This window comes from Mytilus galloprovincialis, chromosome 4 (genome assembly GCF_965363235.1).
Source record: "Mytilus galloprovincialis chromosome 4, xbMytGall1.hap1.1, whole genome shotgun sequence".
NCBI classification, from domain to species: Eukaryota; Metazoa; Mollusca; class Bivalvia; order Mytilida; family Mytilidae; genus Mytilus; species Mytilus galloprovincialis.
The window spans coordinates 40,497,666-40,519,159 of NC_134841.1; the positions used below are offsets into that span (position 1 = coordinate 40,497,666).

At 31.8% G+C, this 21,494-nt stretch overlaps 1 protein-coding gene across 3 annotated transcripts in view; it reads right to left on the minus strand.

Annotated features, from left to right (window-relative positions):
• Window positions 1-4,871: 4,871 nt before the first annotated feature.
• Window positions 4,872-21,494, minus strand: part of LOC143072142 (uncharacterized) — a 34,434-nt gene continuing 17,811 nt past the window's right edge. For 2 of the 3 annotated variants that reach the window (XM_076246952.1, XM_076246954.1), the window contains 8 exons: window positions 16,240-16,869; window positions 14,465-14,635; window positions 14,008-14,164; window positions 12,799-12,939; window positions 12,177-12,294; window positions 9,095-9,252; window positions 8,509-8,603; window positions 4,872-6,936 (listed from right to left, as the gene is read on the minus strand). In XM_076246952.1, coding sequence (XP_076103067.1) covers window positions 6,811-6,936; window positions 8,509-8,603; window positions 9,095-9,252; window positions 12,177-12,294; window positions 12,799-12,939; window positions 14,008-14,164; window positions 14,465-14,635; window positions 16,240-16,869 — 1,596 coding nt within the window. In that variant the 3' untranslated portion in view covers window positions 4,872-6,810. The remainder of the gene's footprint in view (window positions 6,937-8,508; window positions 8,604-9,094; window positions 9,253-12,176; window positions 12,295-12,798; window positions 12,940-14,007; window positions 14,165-14,464; window positions 14,636-16,239; window positions 16,870-21,494) is intronic. The other variant, XM_076246953.1, reaches the window with a different exon arrangement.

Genomic DNA, 21,494 nt, shown 5'->3' on the forward strand with positions numbered 1-21,494 from the left:
AAGATCAGAGGACAAAACAAAATAACCAAATTACAAATTTCGAAAATAGATAGAATCATAGAAACTACGATAAGAACTGCAATATATAATAGTAGTTATAATCAAATAGAAAATGAATAATCATCTAAAATGAAAAAAAAAAAAAAAACATATGGTAATTTGTCAATAAATAGGTAAAATATCAATTGCAGAACAGAAGAGTTTCATGTCCGAGAATTAAATATTGTAAAGCGATGAAGAAACTAAAAAGAAAGAGCAGAAAAATAAAAGTTACAATAAATATAAAGAAAAATACAACACAAACCGAATCAGAAGTCCGAAAAGTGAGGTTTCCAAAAGCGCTTTATATAAAAGAAATCAAAGACAGAAATTGAAAGAACAGAAAGAAAAACAGAATCAATACAAATGTCGGTCACGAGACAAAACACAAAATGTAAGACAACAAAATAATCAAAATGACGATATTCCAAATGCAATATTTAAAAATAAGATGGCCAAATGCAGGGCACTTAAAAGGCTTAGGGACGCTCTACCAGCATCTCCAAGTAAAAAGCAAGCTATACTCAAACACTATATATGTGTGTCACCAACAGCAAAACAATCTTTAAAACGACAGAGTCCATCTCTCTCTGAAAAGGTTTTAGAAAACATGAAGGGATTTATACATGAAACAAAACAGAAAAGAAATTATGATGCACGTAATGCTATGCATGTAATATCGGCTTCGGTCAGCGGTGAAAAAATTTCAAAAGGAGAAAAAAGCAAAGCAGCGCGTAAGTTGGGATTGAACCCGCGGCGACTTTCTGGCGGTAAAAGAATTCGCACTTCTGTTTTAAGATCAGAAAAATCTTGTTACGAATTCACAAAGAGAAAAACCAGATCTGACATTACTCCCGATATAACAAAGAAAAAGGCTTATGATTTCTGGATATCTCCTATGGTTTCGCGCACTAGTCCCAACAAAACAGACATGAAATGCTCACGGATAGGGCCACGTGAATATGTTTCACATCAAATTCACCTGCTCGAAAAAACCAAACTGAAGTATTTTTAGAGTTTAAAGTAAAATACCCAGATTTTAAAATATCACAACGTTTGTTTGAAAGTTACAAGCCGTTTTTCGTTATGCCAGTCAAAGAAAAACATCGCAATACATGTTGTTGTCGGCAGCATATAGAGGTACAAATTCTTTTCAAGAAATGTATGGAATTTCGGAAAAATTTGAATGCAAGTAATATAGACTTGACCAAAGAGAATTTACCAGTTTTTGAACATTTAAATGACATATGTGCTGATACTTTATGCAATAAGACTGCACCGGACGCAAAGTGTTTAAATCGGTCTTGCAAGGAATGTGGAGTCGAAAAACTGTCCTTCTACGACAATGAACTAGATACTTCTAAAAATGCTCCTGACATTAAGTGGGTAAAATTTGAATACACCGAAATAAACATAAAGTCACTATACTAGATATGTCCAAACCCTCATTTCAAAATATTTGAAATCCATTTCTGCTGAAATTAATATTATGCATGAATTTACCGACGGTTGCAGTGCCCAATACAAGAGCCGAAACTGTATGGGCGATGTGTTTACACATAGGTCCGATCTAGGATTCGCATGGCAAAGGTCCACACGATGCTGCCGGTGGTTTTCTAAAGAATCAAGCGGACTACGCCGTGCTCCGGGGTATAACAAAAATTCAGACGGCGCGTGATCTTTATGATTTTGCACAGAAAAATCGCCAGATTCCACAGAGTGGAATATATAAAAAAAAAAACCCGCTTATTTAAATACATTGCTGAGATTCCTCGTTTCCAAAATATAAACTTTAAACCCGTGGATCAAAATCGCAAGATACACCAAATCATAGCAACAAATCATTCTACAGATCTTCTTGTCCGACATTTATCGTGCTATTGATGTGATAATTGTTTAAATGGAGCCATCAACGAGTGTGATAAAACGCAATTTATAGGAGATTCGAAAAGAGTGAAAATGAACCAAAATGATAACTCCAATTCCGAAATAAATGAAGTCCAATGCAATACAAATGATAATACAATTGAAGACATTGTTGAAAAGGACATGATAATTGCGGTTTTGACCGACGATGTCGATTATGAGTATTATCTCTTAAAAGTAATTGCGGTTTTGACCGACGATGTCGATTATGAGTATTATCTCTTAAAATTGTCAAAAATACCACACATTATAAAAAAAAATATTTCAGATGACTGGGGTTGTTCATTTAACCAAGATTCTAAAGTTGTGAAAGGACTATATTACGAAAGGATAAAAGATCAACCGTTTATTTTTAAACTTGTGAAGCGTAGAACAGCGATTTGCTATTCATCTGCAATACGGTTCATTTGTGCTGAAATTGAAGAAGACGGTAAAATTGTTGTACCTGAGGAGTTACACCTCGATATTATACAAAGCATGTAAACATATCAGATGAATATAATTATTTTTTCACGCAATCATTCTCTTCCTTGATTTAATTACTCCGTTGTAAACAAAAGAAGTCTTTTTCATTAAAATCCGTTCACTTATCATCACATCCCCTCCCCCCCCCCCCCCCCACCAAAAAAAAAACGTTTAAAAAAAGATAAAAGATAAAAGCACAAAACACAAAAACTATGTTATTTAAGCAACAGGAATTACTTCCTCCCTTCCCTCTCTTCTTAAATTTAAACGGGCGACCAACGCATTATATAATATACTATAGGCACTATTTTCTCAACCAAATACCTATTTTGTATTGTTTATTTTTGCTTGCGTAACTACCAGTAGGAAACATTTCATACATATTCAAGACTTTGACGTATCCATATCGATCAAAATGATTACAAATAAAACGAACAAATTATACTCGATTACCGACGTAAAACGTCAAATTTTGACGTTACCAATTGGGACGCAATATCGTGCTTTACGTCACTACTATTAGCTTGTAAACTCAACCAGTTGATATCATTGTAGCAATAAAAGCATTTGTTAAACTTTTTTCCCTTAAATGTAATAAAGATAATTAAATGATTTCTACATGCATATCTTAGTCATATTCAAAATTGTTCTACAAAACCAAAATATGTTCTTATTTTGGCGCATTTTTGCAACTGTCCCAAGTTAGAAGTCTCTAGCCTTCGTTGGTTTTCAAATTGTATAATTTTTAATTTTAGTTCATTTATATTTTTTTGTAGTTTTGTGTGATGTTACGTTCATTTTCACAGAACGTGTACACATTTGTGTTTAGGTGCCTGCTGAAACTCGCCTCCGGGTGCGGCATTTTCTCGATGTGTTGAAGAGACATATTGGTGGACTTCGTCTGTTTTTCTGCTCTTTGGTCGGGTTGTTTTTTTTTTTTGTTGACACATTCACCATTTTCATTGTAAGCATTCAGACTGATAACATCGTTGTTCCAATGAAATTATTTCTCATCGAGACAATTTGTTTTTCATGTAAGTTTCAAACTATTGACACCACAGGGCCTATGTCACTGCTGGTGGACGTTTCGTCCCCGAGATTATAACCAGCCTAGTACTCATCACTTCGTTGTTGACATGAATATCAATTATATGGTCCTTTTTATAAACTAACTGTTCACAAAAGTATGAATTATTCGAAACACTAAGATGTTTCTCATCCCAGACATAAATTACCTCAGCCGTATTTAGCACAACTTTTTAGAATTTTGGGTCCTGCGTGCTCTTCAACTTTATACTTGTTTGGCTTTATAACTGTTTTTGATCTATGCGTCATTGATGAGTCTTCTGTAGACGAAACGCGCGTCTAGCGTATTAAATTATACGCCTGGTACCTTTGATAACTATTTACACCACTGGATCGATGCGTTTCGTCCCCGAGAGTATCACAATCCAAGTTCAACACGTCGTTGTTGACATGAATATCAATTATATGGTCTTTTTTATATAAATTAACTGTTCACAAAAGTATGAATAAATAAAGGCAACAGTAGTATACCGCTGTTCGAGAGTCATAAATCGATTGAGAGAAAACAAATCTGCGTTACACTGTAAAACTGAGGTAAACACATCAACTGTAAGATGAAAGGCAACGAAACAACAGAAACCCTTTATGCAATAAAAAACCAAAACGACAATGCAACTCTCACAGAAACGAACTATAAGATAATAAATGTCATTTTCCTTACTTGGTACTGGACATTTTAAGAACAAAATGGTGTGTTGAACCTGGTTTTGCGGCTAGTCAAACCTCGCGCTTTTATGGCATGAATATAATTATTCGAAATATTAAGGATTTTCTTACCCGAGGCATATATTACCTTAGCCGTGTTTGGCCCAACGTTTTGGAATTTTGGGTCCTCAATGCTCTTCAACTTGAAACTATTTTTGATCTGAGCGTCACTGATAAGTCTTATATATAGACGAAACGCGCGGCTGGCGTATCAAATTATACGTCTGGTACCTTTGATAACTATTTTCATTTGTGCAATTGAGTTTCTGTCGACCTCACGCTTATTGCAGATACTTTATTTCAACCAACTATCTAGTGTATTTAACATGTGCATTGGTTTAGAGCCATTACGGGGGTCAACTCTCCCTGAGGGATTTGTAACCTTGAATTTAGTAAGTTCTAAAATTTAGAGAAGTCCTTCAACTCATCTATGTTTGATTAAGATATACAAGGAGCATTTTTAAGAGTTTCTGTACTGATTTTCTCGACCTTTTCAATTTAATTATTTTTCAAATGAAATATTTTTACAGTATGATAAGAACAGGTTGGACTGGAGCAAGTAGCTTTCAACATATTTGGTGGTTGAACGACCGTTAAAACAATCATATCACAAACCATAGTAACTTTTCGAAGTGTAAAGTGATAATGTATTTTTAAGTCTGTAAAACCTTTTATTGTAATAAATTGTTTCTTATCAGTTTACAAATATATAAATATAATAACTTCTGAAAATATTAGTTTTTTTGTCACAAAACATACATGCTTCATTACACAACAATAAAAAAGATAATATCATACATTTTCACATAAATGCTGACTTTGTTTCATGTAAAAGCTATACAATACGACATTTATACAAAATGTTCAACATTCATTTGATACAATCAATGCTAAACATTTATCAGCTTAAAGCAAAAATATTACATTTGAATAAAGAAGTTTCAAATCTGAGGTTACGATCAAAGTCATTCACACTTTAAAACACAGGGCATTCACAGTGTGAAAAATCGTCTGTTGAATATCAAGTTTTAGGAAATTTTACACTAAACAAAAAACAAAAGAAAAATATTACTACAAGTTTCAAAAATGTGTCATATATTTTACTTTTTAAAAGTTGTAATATAAAAAACAAATCGCCTTAAAATTATAGAATTTAAAACTCCTTTCTAATTGATCATATTTTCTCTTAAACATTTAAAATATCTATAAAATGAAACGTCACGAAGGTGACATTTACTAGTTGTTAGCATTCAAAAAGGATTATTAAAAAGCTCAGTTTAAATTAACAGAATAAAAGTATAATGTTACCAAAGATCCCGAATAAAATCTTGATTCTTAAATGGGGGAACTTAAGAAACTTGGCTTCAACTTGAGAAAAGAGTTAAATATGTCTACTATAAGAATAAATACTGCAAAAGGAATATCATAAATTTAAAACAACCTTGGAATTTTCTTCTTGGTGATTTTGCCGCATGCAAAAAGCACACATATACTAACGAAAATACAAATAAATGATGACGAATAATTGTATAAATAGTTACCTACCATATCAATATATTAATTTATAGAAACTGGAATATTCAATGTATACTTTTTCGATTTATTTCATCCTAAACGATTTGCATATCCGAACCCGTAGTTTTTTTATCCGAGTTGGTCCAGTAAAATCGGCAGACGTTATTCAATAATATATATAAAACAAAACGCCATATGACATATTACTTTAGCATCTTTGTTTGTATTGCCCGATGTAGAGCCCTCTTTTTTTTTCTTATATTGTGTATATCAAATATAAATTTATATGATAAGAAAGCTTTAAATAAGCTAATTGTTTTAGTCAATATTACGGCTTAAAAATACAAATTCCCACATACATTTTATGGTTTATGTCATTTGAAGTAATATCTCTTTTTTTTTCAAATACCAATATACCGTGGGGCGCAAATAAAATCAAATGTATAATGGAAAAATAGGATAGAAATGGTCCCTTGAAATGGAACTTTATGTCATATATTTTTTTTTCTTAGGTTTCTGTTTCATAATATTCCTACAAAATATAATAACTATTGTTATATAATTTGTTTTCCGTTTCGAGGCTATTGTTTTATAAATTAATTTATATTATATTATATTAACTTAAATATTAAGAAATACATATAGAGTAATGAATAAATGTTATTTATGAACAATTCAAAATGTCAAAAATAGCAATTTGGATATTATTCATTACCAATACATTAAAAATGCAACACATACAATCACATGCAATGATAGAAAAACATGATGTGGTTAACTTCAAATAAAAATATGTGAGTACACAATTTTAAGGTGGTCATAAGATTTAACATTTTTCCTGATTTTACAAAAATAATATTGAATACAGTACATTAAAAAACCCATTTGATTTTCGAGAAAAAAATATATATGGTTACATTTTGGTGTTTATTTAAAAACATGTCAAGTCTTTGGTAATAATGAAAGACAAAGCAGAACAAAACAATTTGATTGTAACATCACATTAAAGTACAACTCAGAAAATCTGGACAAGTTGTACAAACAATGTCTAAATACAGAAAATACGAACGTTTCTCACAAAATACTATGTAATTTACAGTTTGTTATCCTTGCATAGTATCCTGAATAATGTAGATCACAACTCATGCCATTGTTTTCAAATGAAATCTCAGGTACGAACATACTCGGATTTACTTCAAGCTAAAACAAAAAGTACATGTATTATTATATCGTGTAAAATATAATAGATGAGATATGAATTGTATGTTTGTAAACTAAAGGTTCATTAGATGGAAATCCATGATACAAAAATCTTTTTTAAATCGACTATTTCCAGCGAAATATTTCCTAAATCAAAAAACCAAAAAAGATATTGAAAATGAAAATAACGACAAAAATGTTATCTGAAAATGTTGAAATAAAAAAAATCACAATCTTTAAGTAAAAGTTGGTCTTTGATTAGTGAAATACACTTGAACAGCGGTACATGTATTCAATTTTAAATAAATATAGATAGTCTGAATAATTACTAATCAGTTGTTTGTGTCTTTGTGTGGGTTTTTTTTTTTAATTATTTTTGTGTGTTTGTTGTCTCATTAACCCAATACAACACATATCTTTTTATTCACATCAAAAATTATGTTTGCTATTCACAGATAAAAAAGAGTGCAGAGTATGCACTAAACTCTACGATAATTTCAAAAATCAGAAGTTTGACTTGTTTTCATTTTGTTCAAAGAACTTTTAATACAAGAGAACATAAATTTCTTTCACATTTTTATCTTGATTTTAATAATTAAAAACCCAATATGAAGAAATGTCGTTATATTGAAAGCTGACTAAGCTAATTAAAAACCATAAAAGAAAAAAAAGAAATTATCTTTCAATCTCATTGCGTAATTGTTAGAGAGTAAAATAGGAAGAAAACATTATCTTAAAAGAGTGCACGGATCAAAGTGACTACAAAGCTGTATGCAGATCAAGATTGTTTTTTTATCCCTGACCTGAAGACCTATATATGTGTTTTAAAAGACAGAAGATAGTGCCCACAAAACAAAATTTAAATGAAATTGTTCGTTACGTGCAAGATCATTTCGATTTTAAACTACGCTACCATTATTAAGATTGAATTTGAAACCGTTTGACTCATTGCATGACTTTGTCAAACCGTGTATCTCTTTTACAGAATATTATATTATATTTAAATGATATAGGTCACGTTGTGCTCATAATAGTCTTTCCTTTTTCTAGTGCAAAGTACAAACCAAATTAAAATATTTTTTGCGTCGTTTGCAATGTCAGCAATTAGGTTAAAGACTGTAATTTTAATTCATACAGAGGGAAATATAAAGCCACTATTTTGAAAATTACAGATATTTGAACATATTGTTTACTGTCAATAATACTTTTGAAAGGGAAAACTACAAAATGTCTTTTTAAGACATAAAAGACAAACCAAAAAAATAACATATTGTGTTTCATATCTGATTTATGATACCGACAGTTTGAAACATTAGAGTATCAGAGACATTATATGAATGCTTCTCGCATTTTTTTATGCATTGTGTTGATATGGGCACTTTTCTATAATATTTTTTTTTGTTTTATAGTTTTCTGCAAAAAAAAAAACGACCCACATACTAATCCTTAACTATTAGGTGACGTATAGTGGTTAATTTCTGTGTCATTTGTTGGTCTCTTGTGGAGAGTTGTCTCATTGGCAATCATACCACATCTTATTTTTATAGTAAGTATAAAAGTACTTAGTAATACCTTAAATTTAAAATTTCCTGGTTTTAAGTCAGTAATATCTATCCATTGGCAGTCTATATCAGCCATATAGTTATCTGAACATCCTACTGATATACCTACAAAATAAACAAATATTTTAGAGATAGTTGCTTGATTGTTGCATGCTTAATGTTCAGTGGTAAATATTTCATGCCTATTCAGGACAAAAAGCTATAGACAAGTCTGAAAAGTAGAATGACAGAGATTCAGTGTGTGTAATTTAGACGATCACCAAAATATAATGGTATGTTTGATTGGAACCTAAATTTTGACTTTTAATACTATGGACCTACAAAATACTTGTTGGAAAGATTCTTTGTATAATTGTTACTGCAAGGTTTTTCGTTAATTGTTATTGGAGCTTATTTTAAAAAAAGATATTTCATAATGACTGTAAACACGAGAGTGACATACAGCTCAAACATTTCCCTTCACCAAGGTATTTAGAATTACGAATATGTCAAAGTACACGTATGTTCTGCATTTAAAAACATTTTCCAAAGTTTTGAAATATTCCCCATCTTTCAATTAAATAACGTCCCTGGATGTACAACAATAAAACAATTACCTTGTTCGCCATATCCTTGGCAACTAAATTTAGGATGTACACCTCTGTCGCAGGCAGAATCTTCTAAACAAAAACTAGCCTTTAATCCTTCTGCTACGCGATTACCATTCAAATCAGTGATGTCATAATGAGCAAATATTTCCATACTATGGTAATGCCTATAACCAAGACGTAAAATGGTTAATGTAGAGTTTTAACAAAATAACATAATCCACAGTATCATTCTTAAACTATGCTTATTTTTTTCAATTTTTAGAATATTTTGTGTTGCTTTATATTTTTGTTTACCGTGTAAATTTTGTTTGTCTTTTTTCTTGAGAACATCTTGTTGACATGCTTTCTTCGATTTTCATTTGTTTATTACCCCATGATATTTTAAAATTCCATTAACCATGTAACACATATGTATTACACATAAATTACTACTCTCTGTTAAAAACATTTTTTTGGCGAGTTTTAAATCGTTTCATTTAGTTATTTTCCTCATTGATGCACATAGAGCATCTTATTTTATTCACCTTTTATGAATATATATTTATGGAAAAGTGTCACAGCTTAAGATAGAGTCAAATCTGCTTAAGAGACCACCTGTATTAAACAAAAATCAAAGAGCAGATTGCTCTGAGGGATACGATTGCCATTGTTTTCATTGACACATGTATACATGTTGCTGGATAATATGAGGGTTTGGATGGAGTTAAATGATCAAAAAATAATGCCCTTAAAAAAGAATATTAGAGAATAACGGGCAAAAAAATTGAAGATTAGAGAAAAAAGGCGTTAATTTTTTGAAGATTAGAGAAAAAAGGGGTTATTTTTTTTAAGATTAGAGAAAAATGGGGTGAAAATTAAATGCTTACAGAATAACAGACACCCCCCCCCCAGACCCTCATAATATTATTTTCAAATTTTCAAAACTAATTCAACTGCACATGTGTAATCTGATAGACTGAATAGTTACAAAATAGCCAATCCCGGTTAAAAGTGTATTAACAATGTACTTCGTATCTTATCACCTATTTTCCTACGTTAATTCTAGGAGGAACCCCATTCCTAACTCTTTAAATATTTAATTTCCTTTGGGTTAGTGATCATGACTCCTTTCCGTACACATTCCTCGATTTGAATTGCGATCGTTTTCATATAATACGACGTTTATCGACAGAACGAATTAATTTTTCTCACCGTGTTGATTCAGAATTCACGGAAGTGACTTCCGGAAGGGAGACAACTCGAAACGATACTATGGAAGACCCCATTTCGCCTGAAGGGGTGTTGGTAAACCTTTACGATGTGGACTACATTTATTTTAACTAAAATGATGCATATGATTTAAAATTATGCAACAACAATTACCCTCAATAGCAGACATACATAGAAAGGATCCTATGAGTTATAAATTAATCAATTGAGTGGGGAATCCAGAGCAACCATTTAACCTAGTACCCCTTGAAGTCAAGAAAATTATACACATGCGCATTATTACCTAAACAAACCCTGTAGTAAGAGCGTATATTAAACGTAAATGGTTCTCTATTTTTTATGGAAGTCCAATATCAAATATCAGTTTAATAACGGTATATAAGTAAAAATCCACTTCAGTTCTTATATAAAGTTCTCAGTGGATATGAGCGTCACTGATGAGTCTTATGTAGACGAAACGCCCGTCTGGCGTACAAAATTATAATCCTGGTACATTTGATAACTACTTATATGACAGAAATAGATTTATCGGAATTCAGAGAACTCTCGCATTTTTATCACAACTGGGGAATTCCCTCTGACGTGTTTCTAAATTTATAAAAACACTAAATGTGAATACTGCTTGATTCTGATTTTCCGTGTTGCTAAAAACACGCATATAAGTCAAGGGAAATATCAAACATGAAGATTATGAAAAAAAAAACATTATAGGAAAGTGTTTTAAGTTCAATCCCTTTGTTTGTTTTTACCTTTTAAACCAAGACAATCATAAGAAGCGGAGATGGTCCTTAATGATTAGAATAAAACGGTTGACGTGAGGGCATTGTCCTGAGCCACTGGTATAAGTATACAAATTGCTTGAAAGCAATCGTATCCTAAAAAGCTGTGTTAAAAGACCATTTATTTTAAGTCCGTTTTTACTATTTCATATAGCTTGAACCTGAAGTAAAAGACCACTTTTTTTTATCTCCCTTGAGTAATCTCTTAAGAGCATACAATAAAGTTTCAGGGGAGGTGATGACTTTGCTAACGTAAATTGTTATTTTCGCGACGTCAAACTATGACTTATTGGGAAAAGATTCAGTTTTGGACTGAATTTTATCATTCAAACTTATCTAACTTGAAAACGAGTTCATGGACCCCAAATGCCATTTGGTTTGATTACGTAAGAAGATTATGTGTGTCAATTTTCATGAAAACGTAAATACGTTAAAAACGTGCATTTTTTTTAAATTTGATAAATATGCAACAAAAAATGACGTTTTTCTTCTACATTCGTGTTCATTTGATAAATATTAGTTATTTGAAAAACAAATTGCACAAATTTAAAGGACATTTATATGAAACAAAATTTACAAATAATTTAACAATAAAAAAGCTTGTGTTTATCTAAACGTTAAAAACAAAAAAAGTTATGTACTTCTGTCGAACGTCCACAAATCCGAATTTTGACCTCATTTCCCTCAAAAGTAGCACATGAAGGTATATTTTTTATTACATATTTAATCCAGCAAAAAATAGGTCAGCAAAATTTCAATATGGGGTCGGGCATACGATACAGGATCATACAGTTACACGGGAGGTAATGACGTTGCTAACGTAAATTGTTATTTTCGAGACGTCAAACTATGACTTATCTGGAAAAGAATCAGTTTTCGACTAATGAAAATACATTTTTTTTACATTCGTGAACATTTGATAAATATATAAAATTTGGACCGTATTTTACTCCAAAAGTAGCACATGAAGATATATTTTTTTTATTACATATTTGATTTAATCAGGTAAAAAAAAAGCCTATATGCAAATTGTCGGCAAAATTAAAATATGTGATCAAAACTGTATCGTATACCCTTAAAACAGGTTTTACTGTACTTACATATGACATGCATGCCATTCCCAATCAGCACGAGTACTTGTTGGTTTGAATTCAGCTGTCCCTTTATTTTTAACAACGCTGGAAAATCTTAAAAGTCTTCGTGTGCTTGTTCTCCAACCTAAAAAGTTAAACAATAATAGTTTATGTATAATTGTTTCAAAGGGCCAATGCTTTCTTTTTAACCTACGACAATTTTGGACTCGGAGGGGTCTTTGTGAAAAGCTACAGTAACTTACATAAGCTTAATAGTGCCTAGTAGGGTCTATATATGCTACATAATTTGCATTTTTTTAATACCCACCGTGCGAGGGCTGTATAGCCAGTGAAGGTCGTTAAAATCTTCCATTATCATTTTTTTACCAGGAATGTATTTTTACGAGCACTCATTATTCTCTTACTTTATTCACCATTGATATAAAAACAAATTAAAATAAAATTTTAAAAAAAATATTGTACCCCCCCCCCCCTAAACCTGTACCAAATAGAACATATGTATATGAAAGTTGGTGAATTGGTATCATATGTTTTAATCACTTTAATCATGAAGGAGGAGTTGATGGATTGATTGTTTGGTTTTTGACATATTGTCATTATTTGATACATGACTTTTGAAAATACATACGTGAACTAGTTCTTTTTATTTCATAAGCTGATTTAGCTAAACAATTTTCTTCCATAGCACATGTTAAATAATACATGTGCCTGTCTTGTAGAAACGAGGTTGTTTCTACCATATATGTGCTGGGCTCAAGGTCTGGCAAGTCTGTCAATGGTAAATAGATCTCATAAAACCACGATAGTACAAAGGTTACAGAGAAGTTAAAACAATAATATACATAATAACAAAAATAGAAATGCATTAAAATGCATAAAATTTCGGATGAGATAACATATTTATGAATATACAAAATATATATATATACTTATACAGTCAAATGTGAAAGTTAAAATTGTATAAAGAAATACTTTTTGTGTACAAGTATGATAAATAAATTATCGTTGTTAAGAAGGAGTGAGCTTACTGTTAATACATCGTATAAAATTGCAGAGGTTTCTTAGTGTCTTTGGTTATTTTGAATTAAACAGTGTGTTGAATTTGATAATGTCATGTCTGGGTATTAGTTAATAGGTAATAGAACAGTTAAGTAACAATCCACTTTCAAAAACGTCTTTTTCTAATAAATATTCATAAATTTCAATCAAAAACTTTAATTAAATGTTGACTGCATATTAATTATTATCATTACTTTTCATGATGTTCAAAATATAACATTTTCCAGATGGTGTCTTGGCAACCTTTTGATATTTTACAGTATAAAAAAAATGTAGGTACGAAGCGGATGTATCCTTAATTGGCCTTGACTTATGCGTTTTGGTTCGAACCATTTTGCAGCAGTAAAATTGCCATATGTTAAGAGTTTGCATCTAAATTTGGTACTAATATTATATAGATGTCATATTCCCATTTATTTTTGCAGAAGTAAAATACATATGGTTATATCTGGCATTATTATTTTGATATGAATTTGTTGGGTATGATTTTTAATCCCATATAGCAATGAAAATAGAAATTATATAACAAGGCAAAGCGATTGTTTGATAACATATTGGTTTCACTCCAAACGGTGCTTCCAAGCCAAGGTTTTTAGTTGTGTTCTGTTTTGCCAATGGTTAACTTTTGTCGTATGCTTGTCGACTATATGAGTTTTGATTGTTCCTCTTTTGTGCACATTCGTAGGACATGAATAACAAATAATATTCTGTTGCATTGAAAGGTCTTTAAAAAATGAGTCCGTTTAATTTCACAAGAAATCATTAAATCAAAATTTACTTTTAGAGCAAACAATAGCAGCAACAGCATCCGACCGGCCACACTGTACCATGCCATTGTGTTCTTCCCAAGTACAATGACCTAAGGTCTTCTCTGTTCCTTTACATCTTACACGGGAGTAATATTTCTTCTGATATTTTCCTCCAAATTGAGATGTCTGTTAACAAAGTAATAAATGTTTAAAAAGTTCTTTAACAAAAGGCAAAATCAAAACCTCAAACACAACAAATAATAGGAAATCAAGTTCCATATTCCATACTAGGTAGATGCATTTCCTTTTCGCAGTTGGAAAATCGATAACAAGATATTTTTTCGACGTTCTTCATGAGGACTTTCAGTAGACTTTTTTCAAAGTCAATTTATTTTAAATTTTAGAATTTAGCTCTTTTCTCACTTTTCTTTATTGCGATTTTATTTTCTTTTGTTTCTTGTGTAAGAACAATTATACATTTTGTACCTTAGCGGCTTGCAATGCATATCCTACTCCAAACTGTCTGCATGCTACCATTGCTTCCCTTATTGACCAGTGGTCACCACAGATAACACCCCATACATCTTGATCCGGTGGTAATACTTCAATTCTTCCGTCATTGTTGTGTCTGCCTCCAGATAACTTGACCTGTACCCTCTAAACAAAACGAAACAAATAAATAAAAAAATGCTACGGTTTGAAAATAAAAGTGTATACTTCAACATCTATCTATATGTACTAAGATACTAGTAGTTAGATTGGTAGACATTGGAAGGGAAAGGAATACTCTAATTACACAAGATACTTCTAAAACAGGCGTCATTTAAAAGCAAGCTAAAAGATGCACGTAGGTCAAAGGCGTCGACAATGGAGGTTCTTTTATATTCTCTGATAAGACGAATTCTAACACAAAATGTAAACAGGTTCATTAAATAAGAACACAGTTCACACACCCAAACGTAAGGGCATTGTTACAATTGTCTGTTGGTACATGAAAGGACGTGTTTGAATTCACGTAGTATCAATTGGTTCATTTGTAATGTAATGTAAGTCATGCATTCTGAATTATTTCAAAGGAACTGTAATTGATTACATAACTAATCAATTGTTACAAACAGTGTATCATGTTTCTTTCTGCGCATTTCTTAATTTTTTGCATAGCAAGCATTCACCTCCTGGTATACCAATATAGTTGTAGTATGTAATATATTGTTACGATCTAAGCAATATGTACATTATATCATGGGTCACAACAGTAGAAAAACAGGTTACATTTATTTCTGGTAATTGTATTGCGTGAGTCCTATTATAATGATGTAGGTTCAAATGTTCTTGTATCTGTTTATAAATAGCTCTAATAATATTTAATATCAATAAAATATCTACTGTAAATAGTTATCAACTATAACTTTCTCGATTAGTCTTAATTAATCCGGATCGATAACACTCAAAATGTTGACAGCGAGTGAAACTCAGGAGTAGAAAAATCAAAATGAATTTCAGCTAGCCAAAGGTTGAAGGTTTTTTTTTAAATGATTATACACTTTTTAAATATATGTAATAAACCCTCCAGGTATATGATCTGCCTACCCCTCCAGAGAAAATGAGTTCATCCCGATTTTTTATGGGGTGTGTGTTGCTCAGTCTATAGTTTTCATCTAGTGTTTTGTAGAAAGTTGTTGTTTGTCTTTAGTCTTTGTCATCTTTTTTTCCTGATTTTGTCGTTCTCTTCGACTTATCGGTTTTTATTCTCCCTGTGGTATATTTCACCTCAATTTACACCACTGCATGAATGGTACATTCAGAAAGTTTATACTTATATCACCTTTTTGAAACATATATATATATACTGAATCTCGCCTAATTTTTACTGTGAAAATAAATGCTCTATGAGAGTTGTCTGTATACTTTTGTTTTTCATGTAAATCTTTATTACATACATGTATAAAACATTTTTGAAACATAGATACTGAATCTAGACTTGATTTTTCTGTGAAAATAAAATATATTTGAGAGTTCTCTACTTTCTTTTTTCTAACAAAACATCTAAATGATTGCTCTGCTATTTTTAGCTTTGACATTGACAAGTTATAAATGTAAAAAGGGGTATGGAGGATATGGATACAAGCAATAAACTTTAAAACATGCAAGGAACCATGCAATTTTAGGATAAATAAACATATAAGAGCTATAAAACTAAACGGACGCGTGTCCATCATTTTTGTTGTTTCTCTGGGAAAGTTTTTGTCGTTATATAATACCTTATGTCTGTTGTCAGCTCTGTTACCATGCCCATGACGGTGTGCATGAAAGCCGCTAGGAAGTCCAGTGTTTACAGAACTGGTACCAATTCTCTCATTTACGTTATTTCCTTGGTTTGTGTTACCACCTTCAGGTACATTTACCAGTGTCCTACTTGGACTGTTGTCCAATGATACGAAAGGATCGTCATCTTGCGCAATTTGCCTCGGGTTGGACTGTCTATTCTGTTGACGAATAGGGGCTGGTGTTGTTGCCGATTGTCCCAAAATTTGTCGACGCATGTTGATGTATTCACCTCTGGTATATTTTGTCGGTCGTTCGCCTGGTTTTGAAATCATGAACTTTCCATCTCTTAATTTCAACACCCATAAAACAACCTCCCTGTCCAATACCCATGAACCAACAGACAAAGCTGGTAATCCATCTGCTCTATCGTTTATAGTGGATTGTCGTGTAACACGTCCTTGTGTTGTTCGTATTACACTTGTTGGTTTGGTTGTTGTCTTAGTGGTAGTTGTCGGGGTGGTTGTTGGTTTAGGAGTAGTAGTTGAAGTCGTTGGCCTTTTTGTTGTTGTCGTCATCGGTTTTTGTGTAGATGTTTTCTGTGTGGTTGGTAACGGAGAGGTCTGCTAAGGAATGAAGACAACCATGCAGTTATATAAATTATGCTATAAGTATAGGATTTATAATTGACAGAATGGAAAGCAGAAAAAGCTAGGAACAGAAAGAGATCGTTCATTGATCATTACTGTAAATTCAGAAATTATTGTGATGTTTTTATTATTGCAAAAAAGGTGACAGGGTTATAATCGCAATAATTCAAAGTCGCATTTTTAAGTCTTTTATATTTATAAAACAGAATTTTTCTCGGAATCTCAAAATTGCAATAATAAATGCACGCAATAATTCTAAATAAACAGTATATATTTTCAGTTCGAAACAAATGTTTAAATGTAGGTACGAGTATATATATTTTTAGATCTACTGCTACCTTCATATTTAACAGATTTTAAAAAAGGCATCCTAAAGGTTATCGTACGGCCTTTACCAATGAACAAAACCTATACCGAATAGTCAGCTATAAAATGTCTCGAAATGACAAATTTAAAACAATTCAAACGGGCCTATTTTATCAACTGTATAATTTGATATGTTGCAATGCTTCGGAAATGAATGGGTTTGAATGTGTATATACAGCTAAACTTTATTTTATCCAGTTCAAACGTTAACGCAGTGCTCTAATACTATAATAAGGCAAGCTTTGCATGCATGAGAATAATGGGAAAAGCTAACCTAAAAACTACATTCATGCGACATGCACTGTTAAATGATCATTCTTTCAATGCTATAAATATTTTAGATATTTAAGGGGGTACAGAACACCTAAGAAAAGATAACTCTTACTCATAGTCTGATTCATTGCTACGTTTTAAAATTATGTGCAATATGCAAGCTTTTAAAAGATCATGATCAGAATGTTTACATTATTGCTAAGACCAGCTGTACACCCTTTGCTATTCATTTAATCTTTTAATTCATTTAAAGTTACTCATTTTCCATAAATGAATCTTCAATGAGACATAATAGGGAAATTTCAAAGTGAAATAAATTTACCAAAAGAAAACCAGGACATCAGAAAAGGAGGGAAACAGAAAGAGAAAGGACCATAACTGTTTTCGTTTTTTACTTGGCAATGCCTAGGTCTTAAATAAAATGAAATAAAGTACAAAAATTCAAAAGTCTACGGATTCTACCATTTTATTTTAGGGGGGAGGGGGGGGGGGCTAGGATTTAAAATTTTGTCCTGTTTTTTTTTGTATAGTTGTAATATCATCATTATTGTCCTGCAATTTTTATTTTTCATTCTTTACGGACCTGCAATTTTCATTAGTTTACTGAAATTGTTTTCATAAATTGTCATCCTGCTTGTTATGCCAAATTACTGATCCTGCCTTTGTTTGTTCAAAAGCCTTTCTTGCCTTTTTTCAAATTTCATCCACGCCCCCTTCCTCAGGCTCAAATGAGGGTGGATAGAACCTTTATCGGGACTCCGGGATCGAGTGTTTTTAAGGTAGAGATTTAGGGACTGACACTTTCGAGATCCGGAAATTCTTTTTTTCGAATCTCGGGATGTCGGGATTTAAATTTATTTAAATTCGGGACCTCGGGATTTCGTGTTTTTAAGCCGGGTTTTCAGGATCAGGACCCCTCCTACCCCTCTCTCAAATGGTAGCTCCCTCTGACAATAAAATTTTAACCAAATAAATAAGAATCCCTGGACAATTACACAATGCTTATGTTCGTAGATCTTCTTATCAAATTGATTAAATCAAAACTGAATTGACTCCACAATACTTTTTTTTTTAAACGAAACATGTAGTTTTTAAAGAAATACGCCATGGCTTTAGAAATACATGTTAGTTAGTAATGTAAAAAAGATTAAGAATAATTTATAATTTTATAACTGCTGTCATATTTTTAAAAGTGCAATTGAATATTTTATTGCATGATTTATATTTCATGTAAAAAGTTAGAAGATAACCATAGGGATAATCAACCACCAGTGCATCATTCACATGTCACGGAACAAGGCAAAAATAAGAAAAAAAAACGTCCGATTCAGTCCAAAAAACACTACACATATTTTTACTTTCTTAATTCATCTGAATAAAAAAAATATATCTTTCTAGTATGTTTTTCCAACCTATCCTGACAGGTATAGAAGATTAACGGGTGTCTTCTATTGCGTCCGCAATTTTAGGAAAAGTAAAGTCTATATTTAGAATCATAGTTGAAATTGAAACTACACATGTATGATATAAATAGAACATGCCATTTTCGCCTTGTCAATTTAAATTTCGAAGGGATAGCAAAATTTGTTATTGTCTTTTGTTGTGCTTTTGTTATGTTAACTTGTGTATCTTTCCGAATTTTTTTTATCAAATGCAATTTTGAAATAAATATAAAAAAGGAAGTGTGGTGTCATTGCAAGTGACAAGTGAAAATGTTTCTTCTCAAGTCTCAATTCAAGATTATTACTGAATAGAGTAATCATTCTCTATAATAATAAGGGGCCCCAAAAATAATGTGAAACTTGTAACTGCCGTGCTTTTAACTAAAAACCAGTTGTATCTAATTTTCATAACCTCTGCAGAAATACTAAAAAAATTCTATGGTTAACGAACTTGATTTAACAGTATAATGATTTTGCACAGTCAGCTCTATTTCATCTCTCATGATCCGTGGTTCTTTGCACCAATGGTTTTGTCGTTAAGTTTTGAATTGTATATTTTTGAATCTGGCCAAAAGACCAATAAATTGAAAATCTTGGTCATGTAAAGCATCTGCCAGCTTTAAAGCTTTTCCCTATGTATCATGTGTATTTTTGGCTTGTCATGCTTTTAATTTCAACAGCTCGTTTCTCAAATCAAAAATCAGCTACATCCTTTTTTTTGCCCCTGCAACTGAAAGTCGGGGGGGGTAATTGTTTTACCCCTGTCCGTTTATCCTTCCGTCCTTTCCATTATTGGTATATAGTTATTTGGCATAACTCCTCCTACCGTTTGATTCCTAGGAAGTTTTCACTTTGCTGTCTGTTGAGTAGTTAAGTACGTACACTGCGCTTCAATTTAAGGTGGCGCGGTAGTATTGCATTCCAGAATTTAGGTTGCTCTTTTGTGTACCCTACTTAGGTAAATGTATCTAAACAGTGTGATTGGACAAAAAATACAGTATCAACTGAACATACTTTACCAAACTGAGGGATGAATCAGGTGTAGAAAAATATGAGATAATTTTACATACAGATGAAAATGAATTTTTGAGAATTTTTTTAAATTTTGTATTCACTGCACCATAAAAGACCTAAAAGTACTAGTGGCCTTAGGTTTTTAAAAATAGCAAAAAAAGTAAACGGTCATGAGACATATTCAAATTCATTTCTGAATAGTAAAATGAAAGTACTTCAGTTAACTGTGAATGTAGAATTTTTTGCAGTGTTAGAAAGTGGTGAAAATTCTAAAAAGGCTATCATTATCCCTTATGGGCCAGGAAATACTACCGTGCCACCAGAAACGATTCTCTTTTCAAACAATTTTATGTGACTACATTTCCATTATGTATTCCGTGTGCATTGAATAGGTTGACACGTCATAAATGTGTCTATATTGTTGTATGGTCGATTAAAGCTTGTGTAATATGATTTTTTAAAATAAATATGAATTCATTACTACATAAAAGTCATGGCCCGTACAAGTGTTTCTTACCAAAAACCACAATTATTGTCCTTGAGGTCAAAGTTCAAGGTCACATGAAAGTCAAAATTTAAGAAGGCACACCACCTCATGATGATACATCCACATGCCAAAGATGTACGGCCTAGGTCAAAAGGCAAAGAAGTTATGGCCTACATAGTTGTGTTTTTCACGGGAAAAAACCCATAAAGTTGACCTTGAGGTCACATTTGAAGTTCATACAAAGGTCATAATGATGCAAGACACTTAACCCTGTGATGATACATCCATATGCCATTTAGCTAAGGCCTAGTTAAAAAGACGAACAAAAATATGGCCATTATGTACTTTTTGAATAGATTTTGCTCTTATTTAATGAACCAATTTGAGGGTGGGGCGTAATTTAAACTTAAATACCAAAAAATCTAACGGTTAAATTCAAAAAAAAAAAATTGCAAGAACAACCGACTAGTATAGCACTCCAAATGCTTAGTTTTATGAAAAAATTAAACGACACATTTTTTTTTCAAAATAAAAATTCTTCTTCAAATACTAGAAGCACAGCATTCACTTTTCGGGGCTGATTCTGATACCCCCTATTAAAGTTCTGGCAAAATTTTAAATCCGGAATAAAAAACTTACAAGAAAGGGATATCAGTGAACTAATATTCACCTCAGCTATCATTATAAGCTATGCTATTGTCAATTTAGGATTAAATTTTTTTTTAACATATTCAACCCTATACCCATATTTCAGAAACTTCCAAATTTGGCCGATAATAGTATGTAAAAGATGCCATATTTGAGTTGCCAAATCTTTTAAACCTATGGTTCAAATCTTTTAAAATTTTTACAAGATGTTTAGGTTGGCCTAGTTTATCAATGAAAAAAAAATTAAGAAAAATTAAACGACAGGATTTTTTTGGGGTATAGTGTTGGGTACCCCCTTAAGAAGTTTATATTGACATAACGTTTGTTATGCAGTGAGGTCTTTAGTTCTTATTCCTGTGGTATGTAGTGGT